This window comes from Syngnathus floridae, chromosome 8, assembly GCF_059516105.1.
Source record: "Syngnathus floridae isolate MCC-2025c chromosome 8, RoL_Sflo_1.0, whole genome shotgun sequence".
NCBI classification, from domain to species: Eukaryota; Metazoa; Chordata; class Actinopteri; order Syngnathiformes; family Syngnathidae; genus Syngnathus; species Syngnathus floridae.
This window is the reverse complement of record NC_142420.1, coordinates 9,905,917-9,930,907: the sequence shown is the minus strand read 5'-3', so window position 1 is coordinate 9,930,907 and position 24,991 is coordinate 9,905,917. Positions and strand designations below refer to the sequence as shown.

Below are 24,991 nucleotides of genomic sequence, written 5' to 3'. Positions count from 1 at the left end.
AGCGACCAAACTATCTCTTGGGAGGCTGCAATACTCACAGTCAACAAGTGTGAGGAGAAAAAACACACACACAAAGTGTACATGCTTACATGTGTAAGAATGACATTTTATACGTTTTTTAAAATTCTTTTACAATATACAAATAGAAGTTTCTATTTCTTGCAGATCTCAACGACTATATTTGTTATATTTGACTTCATAAAAAGCTATTGTCTTTTGTTTCTTTATATTTTGTCAAAAGTCTCAACAGGCTTATTCAATGTAATAATGTAAATACTTGGAGATTAAAAATTAATAATTAAAAATAAACTCTTAAAATCATACAGTATTGTAACACATGGGAGGGAGGCCACTGGTCACTAAACTACTAAGTTAAATTATTATATAGTATATACTATTACTAAATTAAATTATTCTTAGTCAGTCAATTTTTTTTTTTAATTGTAAGACATTATATTTACCGTCATTTGGAGAAATGACTATTTAAAGTCCCTTACACTGTAGATGGCTCAAGGACGATGTTGTGGTGTAATAAAACTCAAATTCAAGGGCTGAGTCAAGATGAAAAGCGGGGACACATTTCCGTGCTTTTATCGAAATGTCAGGCGCATGTGTGATGTTGCCCGTTATTATCTTCACAGTGAGCGGCCAACTTTAAATGTTCCTGCTGCGAATTGTACAGCCATCCATTATTATGATCATACATTAAAAAAATAGACAATCGCACTCCAAAGTGTTCCGTTATAACAAAGCTACTGAGAAAAAAAAAAGTAAAAGTAATTTTGCAGTTAGAACAAGATGTCATAATCTTGCATCTAACACAAAAATAATAATAATACAAAAAAAAAACCATTTTGGATTCAACTTTGCTACTCAAATTCATATAGGAATCTGATCAAGGAAGGAGTCAACGCAAAAGACAGAAAGAAAAAAAGAGTTAAAAGGAGTCAGTAGTTTATTGACCAGTCCAAGTGTACAGTACATGATGCAGTGAGAGAGGACAGTGGAAGAGCAGACGAGACATGGAGGCAACACACCCACCACCATCTGAAGAGGACAACAAGAAGAACCCTGCACGAGGCCTCCCTCGGTATGTACAGGCACCATTTAGTGTGAATGGAATTAAAAACATCAGATGAGACACACGCACACACACACACATACATAAGTGCTCTCATTTGCTTATTCGTCCTTGTAAATATGAATCGGGTCTTTTTTTTGTTATTCTTGCTCTTTTGAAGCAAAATGAAATAAGACGAGGGAGCGGCCAAATAGAACTTGAATAGCGGAACCTTTTTTTTTTTTTCAAATTCCACGTCTGTCCTGTTTTGTGCAATATCTCTCCTTTGCATAGTAAATAAAAGTTAAATGTTTTGTTGTTGACATGCACCTTATCTTTTTTTTGTAGCATATTTTCTTAACAGATCCTGGGGGTCTCCCCTATAGAATTATTATAAGCCCACTATAGAGTAGTGATTGCATGCAGCGTTTCCTGTAGACTTGAATCCTACTAAGAGTCTATGAGAGTAAAAGCCGGATGTGGTGGGGGGGTGGGGGGGTGGATGGGTGAGCCCTGGCTGGACACGACAGAGGGCAAAGTGCTCCGTGTGCAACATCCATATGTTCACGGTGATTGCTTCTTTGGCTTTTTCTTCAACGTCAATACTACGACGGGACCGCGCGTCGCATTTGATCTCTGGCATGCTTCTCTTAGACGCCCCACGTCGAGGCTCCAGATGTTACATTTTTTTGGGCCCGAAATCGTCATTATTAGTGTTTTAATAGCCTGCTATAAAACATGCTAATGTTTAAAAAAAATAAATAAAATAAATCAGTGGAAAATCATTTCAAAGCTGATGTGCTGAAATTATGTACAATTTTTTGACATGCAGTCCGCTGTCACGTCGTTATAGTTTGAATGAGGCTTCCCGCATTGCTTTCCTTTCTCTTTGGAAGGATGTGTTTTTGCTGAATATTCACAGCTTACGTAGCCATGCAGAGCCCGTGGAAAGGTGCTCTTCATGCCGGAAGATCATGCCAGGTGTCGGAGCACCTGCGCACTGGCACTGAAAACGGACGGCGGCAGAGGAATTCTGTCATTCTACGGATCAGGCTTGCGAGTGATGAGTGGTGTGGAAAAGGCTAAAAGGTTGCACGCGTTTAATGTCACTACCATGGAATTTGTTAAAATGTCCACTATATCTTTTTTTTTAATATATATAATTATTATTCAAGTAAATCTAATGCCAAAAAAGTCAGCAGGAATAAGTGCAGTCTGGGTGTCAGGTAGCCAACTAAGGAAGCCTTGGGGGAGTCCGTCTGCGAATGGCGTGCGCCCTTCAACGTTAAATGGCTGTGGCGTTGGGGTCGTACCGCCGCTTCTTCACATTTCTTGCAAGGAGATAAGAAACACAAGTTAGCGTTCAACAAATTCACATCTGTGATATGACTGGTGCAGCATGGGAAGTGCAGCCTCACTTTTCTGTCTTGATCATTAGTGGACCACTTTGAATTTGTGTTCCTATGCATATTCTCAATTTAAAAAAAAGTGAGAATGTGGAATTGCATATGTTAAAGTACTCTAGAGGACTGAAATCAAATCAAAACACAAAATCAAGACAGATGGCTGCTCCATGCTGACCACTGCGGCTCGACTGCACCGAGGTGTTGACGTTCACAAACCTTTTTCATCTCATTTAACTATGCCGAATTTGCAAATTATATCTCGGCCGAATGCAGCGGAAACTTTGAAGGTCTGTGAATGCGAACCAACTCCGTCGTCTCTTTGCGGTCAACCACAGCGTGCATGCAGACGGCAACTGACGATGTCTTATTCCAGGTCGCGGAAAGGAAGCTAACATACAATCAACTCCAAATAATTTACAGAGGGCGGGAAAGACAACAACAGCAGCGGCGGCGGTGTCGGCGACTACCACAACAATGGCACACCAACAAATAAGACAACAGGAGTGATGCAAAACCTCCCCGTACTGTGGGTTGTTGTGGGGCTCCTAGCGCTCGTCGTGTCATGCACCTGATCCAATAGGAGACCCGGCCCGGCTGTGCTCTGTGTCATGCAGTGCAACGCGCCGGCTCTGTGAAGCAGGCAGCGATGGCGGCCGGCGCAAAGGAAGAGGGGTGGGTGACGCCTGGGGTGTGTTGGCGGAGCAGGTTTTATCTGCTCGAGGATGGAAGCGTCACCCTCAGACAGTCAAGCTTTAAGTGTTTGCCTTCCTGCCTTTTTCCAAACCCGAGTGAACATGCACAACTATCCTTTCTCTTACCTCCGCTAGAAATACACAATTTTGCATACCCATTTGTCGGTTTAAAAATCTGACGTAGCCGTCAAAGGCCCAAAGCGAAAGACATCTCCTCACTAACGCACTGGCTTGCTATTCTCTACACAATCTCAAAATAATCATACACCTGTAAACTGTCGTCTCAGCATGCATATCAAGCACCGAGCTCGGCCCGATCTGCCTAATCAGTTTGAGGTTCTGCTACAGATCCACAGACCGGCGGTGTGCGGAGCTCGTTTTCCCCTCGAACATCCTCCTATGCGCTCTCATAAAAACCAAGCTCGCCGTTCCGGGAAAGGCTGCTTGGCCTCACGCGTGCATATTCTGCAGCAGGAGCTCAAACCATGGCGTCTAAAAAGCAGCGGGGATGCTGGTGGTCGAGCAGGAGAGGCATGCGGCGTGTTTGCTTACTTAAAACCCCATCCAGTCCCCCCCAGCACTATGGCGGCCACAAGGATGGCTCCGGCGATGGAGCCTATTATTAGATTGGTGGCACTAGGACCTGCAAAGGGTTATGGTGGGGGGGAGGAAAAAAACACATAAGTTTCTATGCTGGCTCGCTGTAGCAAACACATGTAACTAAACACGGGTACAACGTCACGCATGCTCTCCGGCCCCCATTTTAGTGTTTACATGGTGTGATCGACAGTGGCCTTGCTTGGGAAGCTTGAGCACCCATCAAATGTTTGACTAAACAGATTGATGGGTGATGTCGCTTTGTGTGGCCTGCAGAGACTGGTTTTCGGGGTCAACACGCAGAAAAGGTCAGGTCACTAAGTGGATACTTCTTCTGGTTGTGGACAGTTGTCCCATCTAAATGCCCCACATGCCCCAGAAAGGAGAGGATCACAGGAGCAACCACATGACGACTAATAAGAAGAGAAAGAAGAGGAGGCAGATGAAGAAGAAGAGGGCTTGTAATGGGGAACACCAGGAAGCGGAAGGAAAGGAGGGGGGGAGGGAAGGGGGCGGTCCATCAATCAATCACACGACACTGAAAACAACCAATCATAAGACATGATCATATGGTCATCACCAAACACACAAGAAAACACAAAGCCACCGGGACGCACACACGGGCTCAGGCCGGCTCACGAAACCGCCCGCACACTGAGGCACCACTATGAGAGGAAGAGCTGTGAAAGGCTTAAAAAAATGCTTACTCTATTCCCCACCCTGTGCCTCCAAAAATCACCCCCAGGGCCAGAATGGTCCCTGCTACTGCCCCTATCAGCCTGTTAGTGGCCACGCTCACTGTGTGGAGGGAAAAGGAGCATGGTTACCACCCTGGCAAAAGACAAACAGCAGGCCTCCGCGTCAAGAGTCCTGGATCAAGTGATGCCCACAAGCCCCAACTAAACACCCCCCAACCCTTAAAACAGCTGCGTCCAAGTCCTCCTCTGCAATGATATGTTGTAAGCTACCAAAACATTTTACAGTTTGGGGTTAGACATACTTAAAAAAAAAACTATACCTTATGATTTAAAAAAAAAAAAAACAGTTATTTTATAAACAGGAAAATGTATTGGACTATTGCGCTAAATACAACTGAACTGTACTCAGGCCGTTGTTCTTGCATGTACCACTAGAGGGAGCCCACGTACCAAATCGAGAATCCCTGTCTAAAGCAATGACACGGAAATAAGGCAGAACTTCTACTAATATGCAATATTTTGAAAAGAAAGAGGTGACAACTGACCCTTGGGTCCTTGAGTTGGAGTCGTCTCGGGGATTTTAGGTGGGTCGGGCATACTACAGTCTGTCCCCGCCCACGTGGTGTCACAAGTACATGTGGCTTCGTTGTTGCACACCTACACACATGGACGGAAGAGTCAATGACACAAAATGGCAGTCCACCCATTTTTTTGTGCACTTACCCCATGGGCGGAGCAAACTTGTCCATTGGGTCCGATAGGGCAAGTGCTAATGTTGAGCGACTGGATGGACAGACACTTGTGGTCAAGGCACATCATTGACGGCCCACAAGGACTCCCGTCATCCACGTAGCCTAAATCGGTCTCGTCGTCCAAAAGAACGTGCCCACCGCTGCCGGGAAACGGCAAGTGAGGCTTGACAGACACCTTTTGACCGGACGACGAGTTTACCTGCAGTCTATCAGCCTGCCTTGATGGTTGAAAGAGGTGGGGGTGATTTCTCCTTTCATTGTTCCAATGCGGGGGTTGCGGCCGATGTTGGCGCACAAGAGATAACCACAGAAGACATCGCTGTGAAAGCAGATAGAAGATTATTAGAGGATAATAATAATTTTCTGTAACCATGACATCATCTTGAGACCGACATTTTGACCGCTGTAGTACACCTGGAAAATCCAATACAAGTGCTGAGCAAAGGTGGAAACATAAAAAGCGTTTATTTTTGGAACTTGGAATGGCCTCACTCTCTCTAGAGTGTGGAAAAACCACAAACTCTGCAAAGAGGTCAGCAGGAAAAAAACTGTCACAGAAACTGTGACCACTGCATAGTTGCAGCCGAATACTGTAACCGGGGGCAACTGTCAAATAAATCCCAGTTGAGTAAAAGTTCAATAAGTGCTGACAAGGTGCAGCTCAACAAAAAAAAAAGGAACAATTTCACCGCTCCTGTCTGTCTGAAAAATCCGGACTTGCAGGAATTTCAAAGGCTTTGCTTCTCAACTGGAAGCTACAGAGATGCAAATTTAATGCAATATGTGGAAAATATTCCTTCTTGGCACTCACTGTTTGCTGCACTGGATCCATTTGTCGCCGTCCCTTCCGCAGTTGCCTTTCTCCGTGCCCTCGGTGTTTAACTTCTCGTAGCAGAATTTCTCCGAGCCCCCGGCCTCTGATGAAACAGACAAGCAGAGTAGGCGGGGCTATGCCAACCGTACTGCAGCTGAAGCTCCTTTCGTGGAGCCCGTTCTACTTACTTGGCCCCCAGATGTATCTGCATTGGTTCTCTCTGGTCTTACACTCTCCACTGTAGCACCGCCCCTGCAGAAAGTAAATTTTGGAACATCTGTGCAAGGTGCCAGAAGAGCTTATAATCGCTATTCTCATGCCTACCTGGTTCACCTGGCAGAGGTATCCATCTTGTTTATGAAGGTTGGGAGGGCACTGTAAAGAGGAAAAACACAAGTCTAAATAAATAAAACAAAGGCAAAATGTAAAAGGGTTAACACTTCACAGAATAAACTGTAAATGGAAATCTTATTTCTGTAGCGTTTAACGCCACTCTTTATTTATGTAACGATAAAGCATTAAGCTCGCAGACGATTATTATTTGAATTTTAAATATTTTATACATTTTATATAATTTAAAAAAATAATTTTATAGAAAAATATATTATTATATATTTTTTATATTTTATTAGATATTTTATACCTCATTAACGAACAAGCTAGTTCATCTGCCCATTTTAAAAAAACAAATCTGGCCATGCCTTGCACTATAATGACTCTGAGCAGCATGGGAATGACATCACTCCATTACCAGTGCACTTTATCAACATCCCAGTGTCCCTCACCCTCAAGTCTCTCCATAACCTCGCGCCATAATTGCATTTCATCACAGAGAAAATGGCAGCGCGTGCACGAGCTGTTAACTTCCCTTCCATTACAACATAGACCATTAATCACTGGGTCAATGAGGTGACATTGCCCAGCGCCTTCAGTGGTGAAAGGGAGTAAAGTGCTATATAAACAGAAAGCCCATTTATCAGAGACATGTGATTGGACGCTACTATGCCATGACATCATTATCCCATCGCTGATTTTCAATGTTCCAAAGCCGTAGCCCGCCAAATACTGGTATGATTTCGTAACGGGTCCACTCATCGGGACTCAATAAAAAAATGTTAGCGATCATAAGATTCTGAAAAAGGTTTTGGGTCTGTGCCTGTGTAGACAACACAATTATTTTGTTAAAAGGAAAACTAACAAACAATAATATTTAAAACTGCAGCTCAACCTCCTTGAAGACACTGCCAGGACAATCGAGGGCACCTCCGACATCCATTTTTTCATTGATTTTCATATTACGTATTACTTGTGCCCTCTCTGCATCAATTACAACCTGGTGATCCTGAAAGGGGGATCCTTCCATCTGTGGTCCCTTCTCAAGGTTTCTCATTTTCCCCTGGCAGGGTTTTTTTGAGTTTTTCCTTGCCCTTTTGGGAGCTTATGATCAGGGGATACTTTGAGAATAATTGTCAATTTTTGGCTATGTGAAGCCCTTTGAGACTCTTTGTGATTTAGGGCTATACAAATAAACTTGACTTGACTTGACTTAATATTTAAAAAAAAAAAAAAAAAAATTGGTAAAGGAATTGAAAAATAATAATAATAAATAATCATTTAATGCTGCAATCCAATTAATGGCGCTGCTCCCCAAATCCAAGCAAAAAATAAATAAATCATCCAATCAAGGAAGCTTATTTTCAAAAGCAGTGTGAAAGATGCTCTCTGCATTGACCCAACAGATTGAGCAGTGCAATATTGCTCTCCAACAACACCTGTCCAGAGTCCCCGGAGCAAGTTTCTGAAATGTCGCAGTCATTCACAGCATAGCGGCAACTGTAACCTCGTGGGAAGAACTGCCAAAGTGGAAAAAATATGCGCATGAACATATCGGAAAGCCTCATGTCAAAACCGTGCATCCAATCCAGCTGTTACCAGGCACGTGGTATTGCAGCAGGGGCCGTCGCTGCAGTGCGCCCCGTTGGCCAGCGAGCACTTTTTGCAGCATCCCTTGTAGCACTCCTGAACATAAAAACAGAACTGCGGCTACACGAACACACACACATGGACTGCAAACACACGTGGGAACCTCACAGCTCTCGCGCCGCAGTCGCAGTCTTCGCCCACTTCCACAAATCCGTTCCCGCACTCGTTGGCCTCGAACAACTGCGGAGATATACATCTAGTGGATATGAAATATTCCGAGTGATTTTGAACCTTGAATCTTTTCAAACCTTTGTGGGCCTATTAAACAAACACGAGCCTCCGCCTTTAAGGAGGAAGTCCTTGTAGTCGGAAATGCTGCATTTGGAGAATTTCCGAGGGTGTTGGACACTGTGGAATGAAAGGAGGACACATCTGTCAAATACATCAGGAAAAAACATGGAATTGCTCAACTGATGTGCGTGTGTGTGTTCACATTTCTTATGTGCATTCATATAGAAGATCAGACATTCCCAAGGAGCGTTTCTAACTTCCTGCTAGTTTACAACCCACAGCCAATAGAGGATTAATGCTGGACATTACCCAGTGTCCTCCATTATGCAGCCGGTCCACGAGTCAGTGCAACCGCATTCCTCTGCAAATCAGAGACGACAGGAAAGGGCATAGAAAGAGGAAAGCAATATTTCAGGACATTCTAGTTTTATTCTTTTTAAATATACTTGCAATGATTAAATTTGAATTATTCGTATAGGGCAAATCAACATCATATAAGCTAAGTATTATGTTTAAAAGAGAATAAAAAGTTGATGTTTTAAAAAAAAAACAACAACTAATAATATGTTTATTATTGTGTGTTGCATTCTACTGGGGCCAGTAATTTCATAATTTGCTAAAGTATGAATCCACAATGTATTTGATTTGTGTCCTATTTTTGAGCTACAGTGTAGGTCAGCGGCTGGTTTAACGTCTCATATCAAATGCAATTTACAGGCTCTCTTACGGTCATATATTCAGACCCCTGCACTTTTCGGAAATGACTTTTACGGCGTGACAAGTTCTAGCCTTATGCAACTCAGCAGGTCACACGGAAACAAACAAAAAATGTGCCATAAGATCTGCAATGACTAAAAATGCCTTTTTGTCAACAATGATAGATTACTTTTGTTAGAAACGTCAACTAAAATGCTTACTTCTCTTTGATGCAGGGTCCCATTGGATGCCCAGGTTCTGAGCCAGGCTCTGAGATAAAGAGCCAGCCATGGACCAGGTGTTGCCGTACTGTTGGAGCAGCAGAGGGTCGGTCACACGTAGCATCCATGATCGGCATGAAGGGGATATTAGTGAATCTGACCTCATGGACGCCAACCCCCCGGTTCACAGAACACATGCCTCCAAAGTAGGCTGCGCTGCTTCTGCGATAGTGAAAGGTCACATTTCTGGAAGACCAAAAAAATAATACAAAGTCAAGGGGTGCCATGACACGGGCGTCAAATGTGATTTTTGGAGCTTACGAGAAGAGATGTACGGCGTCTGCATGGTGCTTGATGCTCTGCTGACGGTACTTGGAAAAATCACGCAGCATTTCCAGTGGCTTCACGCTGATCGGAATCGGATTTTTGTCCGTCCAGATCTCCAAAGCAACCAGCACCACACGTGTTTGCAGCTGCTCTTTGAAGACCTGCCATTGAATGGAAAGAGTGCATGTCAATGTAGCTTGCCTCAAATGTCAGCTGAGATGGGCTTCCAGCTCAGGTGGAATAAAAAAAAAAAAAAACACACGTGAGGCTTATACAAATGAGTCTTGAACAAAGTTAAATGCTAAGTAATTTTCTTGGAGAAAAAAAAGTGTGGAGAAAAAAATTGCTTCTTAAAGCAGTTCACAATTTAAACCAACAGATGGCAGTGCATCTTTAAAAAGTTGAGAGTGTCAACTGCAAATGAAAGGAATAATTTACGACTAACGAGCCGTACAGATTCTGAAAGAATAATGGAATTTTCATTTGCTGTGGACATGAATTTTGGAGTAGGTTCAAGTTATGCTTACACAACAAAAGCCCTTTGAAATAATTTATAGATTTTAGTGTCATCACTGTTTGGATTGAATGTGTCATAATGTCAGTAGTTGAAAAAATATATATATATTTTGATCACAAGCATTTGGCAGTGATAGTGCTGTATCCGCATAGTGTGTTTTTATTTTAATTTCCATTGCCTAAGATCTGTAAAGTGGGTACCGGAATCTCAAATTTGACCCCTCTGCTTTTTGCCATCCTCTTGTTGGGGTATTTAGCACATCGGTGTGGTACCTATAAAAATGGCGCTTGAAAACACCCGAGAGAAAAAATTAAGAACCGCTTCTGTGCAACAACACAAAAAACGCTTGTCTTTGTTGACACTGTTATGTTATTTTGACGCAATTAGCGGCCTCGAAACCACACGGCGGGAACATAAACAAGAGCGGAAGGCCAAACAGCTGACATGCTAAAATCCTTAGACACACAAAAAGGGGCTTGAAATAAAATAATTTTCAACAAAATCACGCTGATGGCGGGAATGAAAGGGGGAAATCTCACTTGGTGCCACCTTGGTGTTACTCAGTGACTCAGTCTGGAGCTAAAGTGTTTGTCCAACTGACGGAGCAACAAACACAAGCAGTGAAAAACAACTTTGGTCAAAGGGAAGGTCTTACTCACAGCATCCACAAGATTCACCACAGACTTGGCAAAATTCCTGGTGTGCTGCTTGGTTTTGTGTTTGTACTGCAAGGAGGAGGAAGAATTACAATTTGAGAAATTATACTTTGATAAAAAGTACTTACCATACTGTGGTCACTGACAATCATGATCTCCAAGTATTTCATCTCCTCAAATACAGATATCTGTAAAATAAAAAGAAGCAGGTAATCTAAGTTTTTGGTCGCCCAGGTAAAAACGACATCATTACATAACAATTTACAAGCGGGTGACTGCAACTTTGCGGTGTCTCTTCAGAGAGATGAGATCAGACACTCACGGCTCGCTTTTTCCGCCGCTTCAGCCAGGACAAGTCATCCAGCTCCGAGAAGAGCCTCTCCTCCTCCGCTACGGGTGTAAACAACACAAAAAATGTGCATCAACACATACTGCAGGTATTTGAGGCCACTACATTAGGTACACCTGTCCATCGTTTAACCATGTTTTTGTATTTTCTACTTTGGATATTGGAGGTTTCCTCTTGGCCAGTTGGCGGCCATTGTTGTTTGATGCATGACAGAATGGGGTGGAGGCCCTTAAATCAAGGATGTTTTTCAAAAGTGTTGTAAATCTTCACCCAGTTGCTGTGACTCATTTTTCCACTGAAACGAGGCAGCTCTTCTGAGCTGGTGAGGCCGTCCAGTTCCGTCCTGAAGGGGGTGAGAACATAATCAGATGCGAAGGTGTCGGAATGATTTAAAAATCTCACATCCACAGGTTGTCGTAAATTAACCGCCATCTTTGTTCCTTCCTACTTCCTCTCTTTTTATCACGGGAAGCTCGGCTTCAGTTTAGGGAGTTGGGCTTGTGCTCCACCTTCCGTTGCTCAACCTCAAGACTCCATTCTTTCTCCTCTCCACCCTTTCCGTCTCTCTAATCTTAATCTTTAAGCATTTAAGATGTCATGTTTGTGACTCAAATGACGACAGAGAGAAAGGCGAAGGCCGCTGACCCCGGGCCAGGAAACTGTCAAACATGTTTACGATAATTGCTGACATCCATTTTTTTTTTTTTTTTTTTTTTTAAATCCTCACACGAATATTTACCGGTTGACGCCCTTACCACTCAAAGGCACGTTAAGCCAAATGAGAAATTAGAGTGCTATTGATCTGATCTAACGCCTGACGAGACATATTTTGATGAAATTAAAAAGTCAAACATGATTCCGACCGTTAAATATAAAGTGTAGGGGCAGTATTGTGAATCAAGTATTGTGGGAAAAGGCTACCACAAGCTTTGTTGTTTATTTACCTTTTTGTCCATAACATTCATTTAACATAAAATGATATCACGAGACTTAGCCGATGACTTACGAGCGAATGAGTCTGTTGCAGTGGCTCAATTAGATACACATAGGCTCCGTCGTCAAACATCCCACTGAAAAGGGAAGAGAGGCAGCTCGATAGTGAGTCAATATTAGAAAAAGGAGCTGAAATATGTCCCTGGATGTTGCGCGAGCAGCACACTGTTTGGTTCACTTACTGCAGCCCGTTGCAGGTAGATAAGGCCACGCGGGAGTCATCGTTGCCTCTCACCTGCCCGTGGTAGTAACAGTGCTCGCCGCCCTGAGGGAAAAAGACACGGTGCTAATGCAGTATTACGCTACACGCAGTTCAGCGCCATAGCGTGGTGCATTTTCAGATCTGGAACTTCAGTGCGGATTTATTGACCCAAGTTAATATAGATTTTCAAGACACTGCAGATGCTGATTATTTATGTTTATTTTATTTTATATATATATATATATATATATATATATAAAATTTATTTATTTATTTTATATATATTTATATATTTATATATTTTTATTTTATTTTATTTTTATTTATTCTTTTTTTTATTTAAACAATCTGCCAGTGTTGTCACATACATGTGCGGATTTTATTGATTTGATTTTGCTCTCTCTGTTTTTATATTTTTAATTGAAAGCCTCTGACGACATAACAGCTTGTTTGGCAAATTGCTGCTGTACGGTGCGGTCGCTCTGCTTGTAGTAGCGATCGTGAAAACATTGCAAAGTAGGTCTTGGTGCTATCTGTGACTCAGCCGTCAAGACATGGGGTGAATGGAGGACTCACTCTCTCTCTCTCTCTCTCTCTCTCTCTCTCTCTCTCTCTCTCTCTCTCTCTTTTCACTCCTTTTTTCCCTCACTTCATCCATCTAACACTGCACTGACACTGCAGAGTGCTTCCCCTCCCTCGTCACGTGAGCAGAGCTCCAGTAGGAGGGGGCAGGGGGAGGGGGGGCGAAGGGGGTGGGGGGGTCGAACCAAAGCCTGCTGATTCAGCTCCAGCCCATGCAGCCTGAATCAGCAGCTGCAAACAGCCCCCTTCTTCTACAACCTGCTTAACTTCCTCACTTATCTAAGAAGTGTATGCACCAACTGGGCCACAACATTTGAACAACTTGCATAATCTAATAAGATCCAACATAAGAGCGCTAACACATTCTGCTGGTACGACAACATTACAATTTAGCTTTGAAGGAGATGACATTAACATTATTAAAGTTAGTTGTGACTTGAGTTCTCTGCATTTGACCCAACCCGAATTTGGTGCAGAACTGCACTGCATCATCCGTGGATGTGCTTTGAATACTTTTGCTCACCTCACTTAGTTACACGCCACATCATAATGATGCAGTACAGTGGTTAAACATTTCCATTACCTTTGATAGGACGGGTTTATCCCCCTCGTAATGGATCTCAACATAATCTGAAGAGAGCAGGTCACTGCGAAGACAAAAGAGTGGCTTCAGTTAGATGGGGAAGACAGCAAGTGATGATGCATCAGATGGCATGTGGACATTTATTAGTTTGTGATTCATTCATTCAAGTCACTGTTAGCCACAACTACTGAGTCAAAGTATGTCAGTCACCACATCCTCCAAAACATCTTCACAATTTGCTGGGGTGTAACATTAACTCCCTTGTCATGATTGGAGAATACCAAATTGCTCAACATAGTCACAAACTTAAAATAAATGCTACAAAAGAACATGGCGGATGACTGTGCGGTGTAATTTTCACCCTGAACAAAAAAAACGTCCCGTTAAGATCCCGCCGTCCGTGTCCATTACCATCACAGTTTGTATGCTGACATCCGAGAGAGTGCAATTTCTGCAACAAAAGTGTTTTTCCCCCTTGAGTCACCTCACTAATGAAAAAAAACACATCCGCTTCTCTTAGTGTAGGTGGCACAAACGGATTACCTAGCAGATTTTCTCCCGTGACACACTACCGGCGGCGTGACATTTGTGAGCGATGCTCAGGAGCACACCAGCGGGGAAGCGCAACGCTATTACGAGAGGACGCCCAAGACGTGACAGCGTCTCCTAAGTGAAGCGCTATTTTTAGCGTGACACACAAGGCATGCAGCGGAGAGTCGGTCGGCCATGCCAAGGAGTAATGGCGTGCGTGCGCAAGGCTTGGCCGGCAGCCATTGAGGCGCTCGCGGAAACGAGCCACCGGAATGTGAGCATCTTGAAAGTGTGCTTTGGAGTGTCTGTGGATGTTTCGAGGCACGCGCGGGAGCGCCACAATGCAGCAAAGGACCCACACACTGCGGGAGATTCTTCTCATGTTTGGTAGCATTTCAGAAGAAGCTCGGACACTGCTGTCACGCCTCATCATCATGCTTCCAACACACGGGAATAATCTGCGATGCCTCAGAGTTAGTTTGAACATCGTGTCCCATTCTCCCGCATACACGACGCATGACACCAGCCGGAACATTATGTACACTAGCATAATGTAGACAGAGTTTTATCAATATTCAGATTTTATAAAAACTATCATCAGTGGATGAATAGATAAAGAGGATCTATTTCAAAAAGAGCTAAGAAAAAAACAAAAGACATACTATCCATACATGCAATTTCTATAGTGCTGAGTAAGCGAGAATATGTGAAGAAACCCCAGGCAAGCACAAGAAAAACATGCAAACGCCACACAGGAGAGCCAAAGCCTTAATTTGAACCCAAAACCTCAACTGAGAGGCAGATGTGCAAACCACTAAACCACCGTGTCGCCAGACATGGATGCAATGTGTCATAAAACCAACACATTATCAATCACTTTAAGTCTAAGCATACAATAAACGGGTAATTAGCGCAAATATGAATAAAATAGCAATGTCTAGGCAAGTCCAGAATTGTTTCTAATATTTTGCCTCTCCTGTTAGCTAAATAAGGTAGCTAAAAAGCAATTATTGTTGTATTATCTATAACACCAAGCAGAATTCCAACTCCTCTTTCTCTCATTGCACACACACACACAAAAAGCTGAAGTTAGCATCTCTAAGATAACCTACAGCTCGGAGAAGAAGGTCACACTGTACTTTTACTGTTCCAATCTACAAGCTGAACGTTGTCTTGACATTCTTCAAGATATCTGATATCACACGTCTCGCTCGACAATCTGTCACGTCTATAATTTTGGAAAAAAGTGAATTCCGAAAATACATTTAAAAGCGTTTCTGCAAAGCCTCCATCCCTGTTGTCAACAACAATGCAACATGTCTGCAATCTCTCCATTATTGGCACAGCTGCAGAGAAGCACACTCCGCCTGCCTCGTGGGATGACAATTATTTGCCGGCGTTAAAACAAACCGCCACTTCCTCTGCGATTTGGAAAGGGTTACAAATCAAGCCGCCGCCGTAGTGCATGCCAGCTTTTGATATTTGACACCACTCAACCGTGAAGTCTGTATGATATTACCATATTTGATGACATAGCTGGGCTTTAAATCACATTAGGAGCCAAAGGATTCAATTAGCATTTCCAAATCCTTTGTACACATGCACATTAAGCGCTCACATACGTAGAGCGGGCTACTCAGTGAAGGATCCGAATCAATATCATTGAGTGTCCGGAGCCTCGTGTCTCCAAACGGGACAGTGATCTGCAGAATGTCTGACTCCATGCTCATATGGACTAAAACCAATTAAAAGCTTATTAAAGAGCTGATCTTTGCAAAATGACATTCTTACGTCGGGTCAGCTCAGTAGCTCGGCTATTTCGCCACAGTGGCGCAGCTACTAACCAGCCAACCTCAGGAGCTGATGCTGTTATGGGAGGATGCTCGCACCAAAGGGCGAACCGCAGTCTGAAACGTTATGACTAACAACCACAGCGGCCATGATTTTGTTACGCTTTTACTGGCATGGAGGTTTTTGTTTGTGTGTCAGCAGGGGCTGTGCAAGCTAAATGTTGTGTGGAATGACTTAAGTCTATTGCGGTGGCAAAAATGACTTACTTGTTCAAGGTTAGATCCAGAACAAATCGGGTGCCGAAAGCATCGAGTTGGAAGCTGACCTGAGCAAGGTGGATCGCCTGTTGGAGGAGGAAAAAAAAACGATTATTTAGAAATTTCAGAAGTAGTACACATCAAAGCTGTTTTTTAAATTTGCCAAAAACCAAAAAGTTAAAACGATCAAAAATCTCGCAATGCAGCTAATGTTAGCGAAGCAGCTAGCTGATTTTCTTGTGTGTCACTGTGACTTTATGTTAACGTTAGTTAACTTTAGTGGAAAAGTTAAAGTAAATTATGTAAATATAAAAAATATGCAAGGCGCATCCGCGACGCAACCTTTATTACGCCCTCATCATTTGTTCATCATCATTAAAATTAAAAGACCGTTGAAATGGTGTTTTATTGTTCAAACGCATTAATATTACAGTGGTTGACTTATATTACACGCGTTTATGACCACGATTGTCAACGTGTTTTTCAAAACATTGCCTTTACCAATAATAAATGTTTAATGTTGTGTTTGACCAGCAGGTCACATGACTGTACTTTGGTTTAATGTCATTGGAAGGTGATAATAAATGTCTTCGAAATCTGACACTGTTAATAACTGTGAAAATTTTAGCAATTAAAAAAAAAAAAATCACCAAGTACTTAAAAAGGTTAAAAAAAAAAAAAAAAAAAAAAAAAAAAAGGAATCGCATTAATTTTCAAACTGGGTGTTTGGCATAAAAAATGGTGCACCTTGATTTTCGTGGTGGACGTGACAATTTGGTGACAGGCAGTATAGATTAGAATTTAGACCAGCACGGAGCAGATCAAAGTTGTGGCGCATAAATAAATATCACGACAGCGTGCACCAAATCCTTATGCCATGACGAAGAGAACCGAACTGCAGTCCTGTTTATGACGGTGAAGAAATAAACAGTTGATAAGTTAGCTATCGCGTTCCCACCGGACAACGCTAACAGATGTGGTGAACAAATGACAGATGGTGGTTCTGCTTGGATGCAGCTTTCTTCAGCACCACACAGCATGACTTTCAGGCTGCTATTTATGTGCTTGGAAACAGGATTGCAAGCTTGTGAGATGGGCTGATAAGCAAGCAGCATGCGGTGAGATGATCTGCTGATGGTGACAAAATACAATCTGACTCGGCGCTGTATTTGCCTACCTGACCCTCTGCGGCTTGGCTCCTGGCCCGCGTGTCCAGGTCATGATAGGCACTCTCAGAGTCCTCGTTTAGGTAGTAGATGAGGCGAGATGGGTAGGCGATCACCTGCTCGGTTGCATGGTGGCCTGTGTTTTTCGAAACGGGTGCTGCAGTCGCCTGTTGCTTCACCGGCACTGCGTCCCTCTCAACCTTGTCCTCTGCACTGTGAGAAGCTGCGAGGGAATCACGCGCACACACACACCTGAGCCAGCTGTCAACATCGAGCCATGAGCACACTGTCAAAAGGGTCAGGGTGTCATTGCACTACTTTTTTTTCCAGTAGTAGCCAAAATTCCAGGTGAGATGACTTTTGCAGGAAATTATTATTCGTATGTTTCCAAAAGTGCCCACTCACCAATTCAGCTCGGTTGAAATGAGAACCCCTCCTTAAAATGAGTGCATATATTTTTAATTCACATGCAGTAGCGATTTAGAACAAAACTGGCATGTTTGAGTCTGCCCGACGCCAGCACGCAGCACATCGACACGGCGTCCCTTCTTAATTAGCCGTGAGCCGCTAAAATACAGATCAAGTAATCGCACGGGACGCAAATAAAAATACAACACTACGTACCGGATGCCGCTGGTGATGCGTGAAGCCAAAGCGTGAGGATGCTGACGAGCAAAGTGTCCAGAAATATCAAACGCATGATTCATATTTGATGATTGAAATATCTCGATATCAAGACAACAAGGTAGCGTGGCGCTTGCAACCCATCGTGGCTGGCAGGGTGGTGCCGATGATCAGACTGATGGGGAGGATGAGAGGGGGCGCTTTCTTCATAGGTCCGGGAGGCACTGGACTGCTGCTGCTGCTGCTGCTCCTGCTGCTGCAGATGATGGTGATGATGATGATGGGAGGAAGAAAGCAAAGGAAGGGAGGGGGAGGAAAGGAGCGCGTAGGACGAGGGGAGCGCGGAGAAGGCGGCGGCCGTGCAGCTACTGAAAGTCCATCGGCAGACTCCTCCTCGATGTGCACGAGCAAGTCCTGCAGGGGCACACTTAAAGACAACCCAGAGACAGGAAGTGGTGTCACAGGATAATTCAATGAAGGACAAATGGGTGATCTGGAAATAAAAGAGAGAGACACTCAGTCTCCCTTGATGCGATTAGGAAGGCAAAACACGTGGGGAAAAAACATTATTGTAACCGATCGCAATCGCCATGTATTATCAAAAACACCATGCTACGTTTTTTTTTTATTATTATTAAAAAACATAGCACTCTAAACACACAAAAAAAACAAGCAAGCAATAAACACGATGTAACAAATCATTTTTTATAGCGTTATTGTAAGATATCCTGCACATATCGGAGGTGTTTTTTAGGGGCGTGGCCTGAGGCGTTGGTCGGTAGGTGTTGTGAGCTAATTATTAGCCCCGGTCAAAAACACAAAGACATAAAACATATATATGTCATACAGTAGCATAATCGCAATTCCATTATGCAAATACAGACTCGACATGATGTCCCCAGGGTACAACAACAGCAACAGCGCTTAATTTGACACTTGGCTGCATTTACACTGCAGGTGAGCGATAACTGTAAAGTATACACGTCCATTTAGCAAATCAATCTTAGCTCTGTATTAAATTGAAGATTCATATTATCTTTTTTTTTCCTGCGAGGATAAACTCCAACTCACCCACAGACCTAATGAAGACATGCTAGGAAAATGGATGGAGGGAAATAGCGCCTGCTACTGAATCTAGTGGGGCACTGCCCCTGCCTCGAGAGCAAATTATTCAATTGAACCTAACTTGAGTGTAATATCACCATTCACCCCTAGATGGCAGACATGGCTTAGTTGCATGTCTTATACTGCCCTACTACAAAGTAAGTAGGCTGAATAATTTTGGGCAGATTTGGAATAATATGCAAGGCAAACATATAGTAAATCAATAATGTTAAAATTCCGGGAGAGTTGGTGTTTGTGCGACAAAAAATAAATCATAGTAGCCGAGGTGGTTATTTTGCTGATTGCTCCAAACCCTTGCTGGATTTGCACAGTGGATCTATTATACATGCATTGAGGAATGCATTATAAAAAAATGAAATACTGTAAGCGCATGTTGTCGTTTTATTTTAAAGGCTTCCAAGAATTTCAAGGAACCAAATCAGAGAAACCAGAAGGTGAAGGAGGACTTGGCGCACACCTAACATTTAGCAGTGCCATTAAAAACTGTAACATTCGGTTCCTCTGTGTTTATTGAGAGAAGGTCGCGCCTCTGAGAAGCAGCCAAAGCGCTGATGAATGAACACATTCTTATCCGCGCGGGCGACCAATAACAACTTTGCTCCCATCCGTGGTACGTGTGTGACGCGTCAGGCGGGGCGCGCCCACTCCACACATCTCCGCGCAAAAAGGAAAGCCTCCGACAAAGTTTAGTTTGGATGGACTCGCGGAAAGAGTGCACACGGGCGCTTGGAAGGGGACGCTTCGCCAAAGTGGAAGGCAAGGACGGCCAGTTTTTCATCCGGAGACTGACGCTTCTTGGATGTTAAATCGTTCATGTCCTTCTGTGCTCGGTGAGATCTTCTCTAAATGTTTTAAATGTACTGTACGGTGTTTTTATGTATTTTTTACAATAAACTGTCTTTAATGATTGCCAATGGTAAGCAATATGAGGTTATACAATGTGGGAATTTAAATGTCATTTAAATGTGCACATGTCAAATATTCACTCTCCGTTTTGATGACGCAATCATTTATAGATAGTTCCTCAAAATTTCACTGTTTACCAGTCACAGATTTTAAACATGTGAGCCTGATTCGGTGCAAAAAAATCTGTCTATAAAAGACAGATGTTATTTGATGAAATGTTTTGCTTGTCCTCTGAATTTTTACTTTAAACATTTCCAAATCAACATTGGTTTTCCATATAGAGTATATTCAAATGTATTACAAGTTTAATAATATTAATAGTATTTTTCATACTATGAGAAAGAAAAATAAAACTCTGCCCCTCAAAGTAAATCTGACATTAATAGAAAAAGTTGCTGATTTTTTTTTAACTCGGCTACACTGTATACGTGACCTTAGTCATATCACAAATGTTCAAATGAACAAGGTTTCAACATTTCATGGTGATAGCCGCTTACTGATGACTACAGTGAAAAAGTAACTTGCACAACTATTATTGTCTGCCCTCCCCCAAAAGTTCCTCGACCGTGGAAGACCAGAATGATTCATCCACTTGTGGTTCCTCCAGCCTCTTCTGTCAACCGTGTCACTTGCCACAATGTTGACCCGAATGGATGTTCACATTATGTTTATCCAGGGCACACCCAGAACTCACTTCAACACAGGAACCGAATGAGCGGGTTGCCGTGACCCCTGGATCACTTTGGGGAAGCGCCAGTTGCGAGGAGAGAACTCAACAGGTAGGTTCTTCAGAATTATAGATGATTCTTGGCATGATTTTGACAATGGGGTTTCCCCCCGGCAGCGATGGACGACTCTGTAGAGGACTACGGAAACTACAGCTATGACTACTACATGGAATATGGTGACATGGAAGAACTTAAAGTGGACCACAGGCAGAAAGAAGCCATGCATATTATCTCGGTGGTCATTTACATTATTTCCTTTGTCCTGGGCCTGATTGGAAACGGAACTGTCATTTGGGTGACGGGATGCAAGAGCAAAAGAACCGTCAACAGTGTCTGGCTGCTCAATCTGGCCTTGGCCGACTTTGTCTTCGTGCTCTTCCTCCCTCTCTACATCGACTACATCCTCCGTGACTTCCACTGGGATTTCGGCGTGGCCATGTGCAAGATTAATTCTTTTGTGTCCGTCATGAACATGTACGCTGGCATCCTGTTCCTCACGGTGCTCAGCGTGGACAGATACGTCTCGCTGGTTCATCACAATTGGTCTCAGAGGTGCCGAACGCCCGCTCGGGCCTGGTTCATCAGCGGCTGCATTTGGATCACGGCCGCCGCCGTGAGCTGCCCCGCGCTCATCTTTCGGGACACAACGCGCTTACACGACAAAGTGGTGTGCTTCAACAACTTCCATGCACAGGATGGACTGTCGGCGGCTGCGAGACACATTCTAATGGTCTCTGTCCGTACCACTGTTGGATTCCTCTTGCCGTTCTCCGCGATGTGTGTGACCGGTATCCTTCTGACGATCCGCGTGAATCGATCCCAGGGAGCCGTTCGCCTGTCAAGCTTCACCAAAACAGTCTCGGCCATGATCCTGGCTTTCTTTATATGCTGGGCCCCGTTCCATATCTTCAGTGTGATGGAGCTCTCCATACATTCCTCACTCTATTTACATAACGTGCTGAAAATGGGATTTCCTCTGGCCACCAGTTTAGGATTCTTCCATAGTTGCATTAACCCAGTGCTCTATGTGCTTCTGGGTAAAAAAGTTCGCAACATCCTGAAGCGTGCATGCCTGGACATAACTAAAAGCTCGCTAAGGGAACTAAGCCAGTCTGTGTCGGCCACTGAGATGGAATCTTTGCCAGGGGCCCCTCAAGTGGTGGCCAGTGCACCGGAGGAGCCTGTGGCCTCATCAACTTTGTGATTGTACATAGGCTGATGTTATTAAAAGTTTACACACCCTTGTTCAAATGCCAGGGGGTTGTGATATTAGAAAAGAATGAGAATAATTGATCTTAAAAGTTTTTCAACCATTTATGTGACTGGAATAATGAACCACACAAATGAATGAGAAAAAAAAAATCTTTTGGAGAGGAGAATTTAAGAACCTGACATCTGAACAGGGGTGTGTAGACTTTTCATAATAGTGTATGTCTTCAGTCAACAGTTGCATTGAATGAAAAAACTTAACACACTACAATACTCTGTATCTTTTCATTTACTTTTAAATTGTGAAGCCTAGAATAAACATACAGATGGATACACGGTGGAAAAGATTTGACAAAAGTGGTTATATTTTAAGACTTTACTCATGTAAAATTACAAATCTGTCTTTAACATAAACATATTGCAAATTTCTCTTCTCAGCTCTGTTGGATGTTTTTAATGCATTTTACAGATTTTCCTTTTGTTTAATTGAGAAGATAAAGACAGTAGAACTCAAAGTGTTTTGTATAAATGTACGTATATTTTCTGCTGGAGTACATTATTTGTAGAAATGTGATATAAATATATTTTACCTAATATATTCCAACTAAATAGCTTTTAATAAATGCGCTCTACTGTATTTTCTTTGAGTTTATTTTTTCAACATTGTTTGTTCAGCAGTGTCTGGGTTATGTCATTACAGCTTTGAACTTTTGTGTACAAAATGACAAGGACTTCTCCCGCGCCTGCTATTTAGAGACAAGTATGACTTTGGTCCAGATGTGCATTTTGATTTTGTTTTTTTCCCCTGCAGACTTCGGTGCTTTCAAATTCAGTCATTTCCTGTTTTTGTTTCCCCTCTTTGCTGAACTCTGACATACAAAATTGACATAGCAAATATCTAAACAACATCCAGTCACTGTAATAATATTTGCTGAATGTGTCATTTCTGTTATTTTTCAATTCACCTTTTTCAATATTCCAAACCATCCTAACTTGTCAAGCGATTCAAAACATTCTCTCCTACTTTGTAATAGCTCCAGAAATTCCACAAATTTCCATTTAGAAAAAATTATTGAACCTTTTCTATGAAAACAACCATTAAACTGAGTTTTTTTTGTTGAGTCTCAGTGTAATAAATGCAGTATGTAACAATCAGTTATAGCGACGTAAAATATATACTACGACCTCATTGAATAATATATTCATTCAGACCGAGTTTGCAGTAGCCCATTTATGGAAATCAAATGGAACATTTAAAACTCCGAAGACTATGAATTCTGATTAAGCAGTGACAAGACGAGTGGTGTGCAGTAAGCAGTCACTTGCCGACTAAAATGAGGTGGGGCAAGAACGATCGTGCGCATGTATTTGAGGGCCATCGAACCCAATAAAGATTTTAATGATAAAGTAACACAGCGCAAGCAATGATAAATCTGTTAGCATCTAGTTGAAGATGGCTATAAGATTCTAATAATTTTGATGTACGTTATGCAAGTGGTAATGTTAAGATAATAATGATAACACACATAGCCGCTTTCCACCGCAGTTGCCTGTCGTGACTTTTTTTTTTTTTTTAAATCAAAGGCGGCTCATCTAAAACAAACAAGAGTAACAGTAACTCACTAATTGAGTTTATTTGTGACAATGCACGTCTTTGTGCTCTACTGAGTGACCCATTTTAGATGGCGAATATTATGAAGCCCTTGTCACTTTTTTTTCTTTCACAAAAGGATTGAATGCGTGCCAGCCATCTCATTTGATGCCATGTAAGTCGTAATGAACACTATTGGCTTCTTAACACAAACATGCTGTGAAGCTGCTAATATCACAATTAATATTGTCATTGCATTACTATAGCATTGGAATGTGTTGGACAGACAAGAACCTTAAATGACTTATTAGAGCTTTTTTTTTTTTTTTTTTTTTTGGTTTCACACCATTACCAGTGAGATTACAGGAGTTGGAAGATGTTCATGTCGACATTGTCTGGGAATGTTAATGATGTACTTGATGCTGTATGTGTTTACTTCTCGGACATGGAAGACCAGTTTCCTGTTTCTACTGAAGTCTAACATTTTTATTTACCTACTTTTGTCACTGAGTTGCTACTTGTGTCTCCGCTGATGATCTGGATACGACACGTGAGAGGTGATATCCTTCAACACCTATAAGAAGATATGAGGAGTGGATCACATACAATCATTTTTTTATGTTCCTTCGTCAATGTTGCATGTTATGAGAGAATAAATACAAAATCTTACCTGCTCTGGTCCTGGCCGATGTGTTTGTGATAGCCTGAAGCGACAAAGGCCTACCCAGCCGTTAGTGAAAAATGAGTCCAGGCACCTGGCACCTACAACCTAGGGAAGATGTGCTGACTCCGGTTGCTGGCACAGTATGCAATTAATGGTGAAACAGCGGGTGATCATTTAACCAGGCATGCCCTAAATAGCTTTGGTTTTACACTTGCAAGGGATTGAAGGTCACCCAGTTGCTGCACTGAAGGTAAGACCACCAAATGAAAAAGTAGCTACCCCCATTATTTACCTTTTGCAGAACTGATCTGCATTCTAACTGCATGGAATTATTGCAATTGAAGAAGCTGGCTTTTTGCTCCCAATTGGGACGAATCCGTTATTCGACTCCTCTAGTCAATATCTGAAACAGAGAAGCTGTAGACGTGATAATTATCAACTACAGGAGGCAAAGGAAAGAAAGCAAGCCTGGACTACACACACCTCCAACTATCTTTGTGAATCAGCAGAAGTCTCGAAAGAGATTGCATCAGGCCCCATGGAACATTTCTGAAAATCTTTAGTAAATGTTATCATCAAACTGGAGGCATCACTCTTAAGATTGTGTTTTTATCTTCTCTTGCAGGTGCAGGCAAGACAAAAGTAAAGTCAGAGTGGAAGTAATTTAAAAAAAAATTATTATGGTTGTACTTTGCAGTGGCAGCCAATTCTCAATCAAAATGTCAACATTTTTCTCAATTTTTAATTAGATGTGTAAAATGTATTTTTAATGTAAAACTTAATTCTTGATTTAATATTTTAGCCCCCCACCACGGGATGAAGACAGATAATACCAAACACTGCCTATCACTTTTGGAAGTTGCTCGGATTCCTAAAGATTGGTGACCCCTGCTGTAAGCAGTGTAATTCTTGTTACATATAAGAAGCAAGATTTTCTTGTGAGCAAAAATGCAACATTTTTTTTCCCCTGGTGTGCCGAAAAATAAAGACAAATACATTTTCTCATGTAAATAACACTGTTTACATTTTTACTACACCCA

At 42.4% G+C, this 24,991-nt stretch overlaps 2 protein-coding genes across 5 annotated transcripts; one reads left to right on the top strand and one right to left on the bottom strand.

Annotated features, from left to right (window-relative positions):
* Positions 1 to 937: 937 nt before the first annotated feature.
* adam23b (ADAM metallopeptidase domain 23b) lies at positions 938 to 24,976 on the bottom strand. 4 transcript variants are annotated; one of them, XM_088383173.1, is made up of 29 exons: positions 24,435 to 24,976; positions 23,958 to 24,354; positions 23,786 to 23,861; positions 17,729 to 18,155; positions 17,116 to 17,327; positions 15,948 to 16,024; positions 13,360 to 13,423; positions 12,175 to 12,257; positions 12,006 to 12,069; positions 11,270 to 11,342; positions 10,973 to 11,040; positions 10,779 to 10,838; positions 10,654 to 10,719; positions 9,472 to 9,638; positions 9,312 to 9,396; positions 9,151 to 9,238; positions 8,543 to 8,594; positions 8,251 to 8,350; positions 8,111 to 8,182; positions 7,952 to 8,038; positions 7,792 to 7,872; positions 6,344 to 6,394; positions 6,208 to 6,271; positions 6,017 to 6,122; positions 5,405 to 5,524; positions 5,177 to 5,345; positions 4,999 to 5,110; positions 2,992 to 3,178; positions 938 to 2,391 (listed from the first exon to the last, which is right to left on the bottom strand). In XM_088383173.1, exons 4-28 carry the CDS (start codon positions 17,802 to 17,804, stop codon positions 3,027 to 3,029), a joined length of 2,349 nt encoding a protein of 782 aa, XP_088239299.1. In that variant the 5' UTR covers positions 17,805 to 18,155; positions 23,786 to 23,861; positions 23,958 to 24,354; positions 24,435 to 24,976; the 3' UTR covers positions 938 to 2,391; positions 2,992 to 3,026. The 4 variants fall into 4 exon arrangements, with proteins under 4 accessions (XP_088239299.1, XP_088239301.1, XP_088239300.1 ...); XM_088383175.1 differs by lacking the exon at positions 2,992 to 3,178 and adding an exon at positions 4,463 to 4,553 and having other exon boundaries at positions 24,435 to 24,973; XM_088383174.1 differs by lacking the exon at positions 2,992 to 3,178 and adding an exon at positions 3,711 to 3,801 and having other exon boundaries at positions 24,435 to 24,968.
* Positions 19,447 to 22,817, top strand: cmklr2 (chemerin chemokine-like receptor 2). The gene is made up of 3 exons (XM_088383179.1): positions 19,447 to 19,683; positions 20,436 to 20,538; positions 20,604 to 22,817. Exon 3 carries the CDS (start codon positions 20,606 to 20,608, stop codon positions 21,689 to 21,691), a length of 1,086 nt encoding a protein of 361 aa, XP_088239305.1. The 5' UTR covers positions 19,447 to 19,683; positions 20,436 to 20,538; positions 20,604 to 20,605; the 3' UTR covers positions 21,692 to 22,817.
* Positions 24,977 to 24,991: the final 15 nt, after the last annotated feature.

What these genes read in the sequence shown, in the direction of transcription:
- adam23b (XM_088383173.1), bottom strand. Translation starts at nt 17,804, where the DNA reads ATGCGTTTGATATTTCTGGACACTTTGCTCGTCAGCATCCTCACGCTT. An exon ending in CGCATCACCAGCGGCATCCG is followed by an intron (nt 17,328 to 17,728) that starts GTACGTAGTGTT and finishes ATTCCCTCGCAG; the next exon opens with CTTCTCACAGTGCAGAGGAC. An exon ending in ACCTCTGCCAGGTGAACCAG is followed by an intron (nt 6,272 to 6,343) that starts GTAGGCATGAGA and finishes TACTTTCTGCAG; the next exon opens with GGGCGGTGCTACAGTGGAGA.
- cmklr2 (XM_088383179.1), top strand. Translation starts at nt 20,606, where the DNA reads ATGGACGACTCTGTAGAGGACTACGGAAACTACAGCTATGACTACTAC.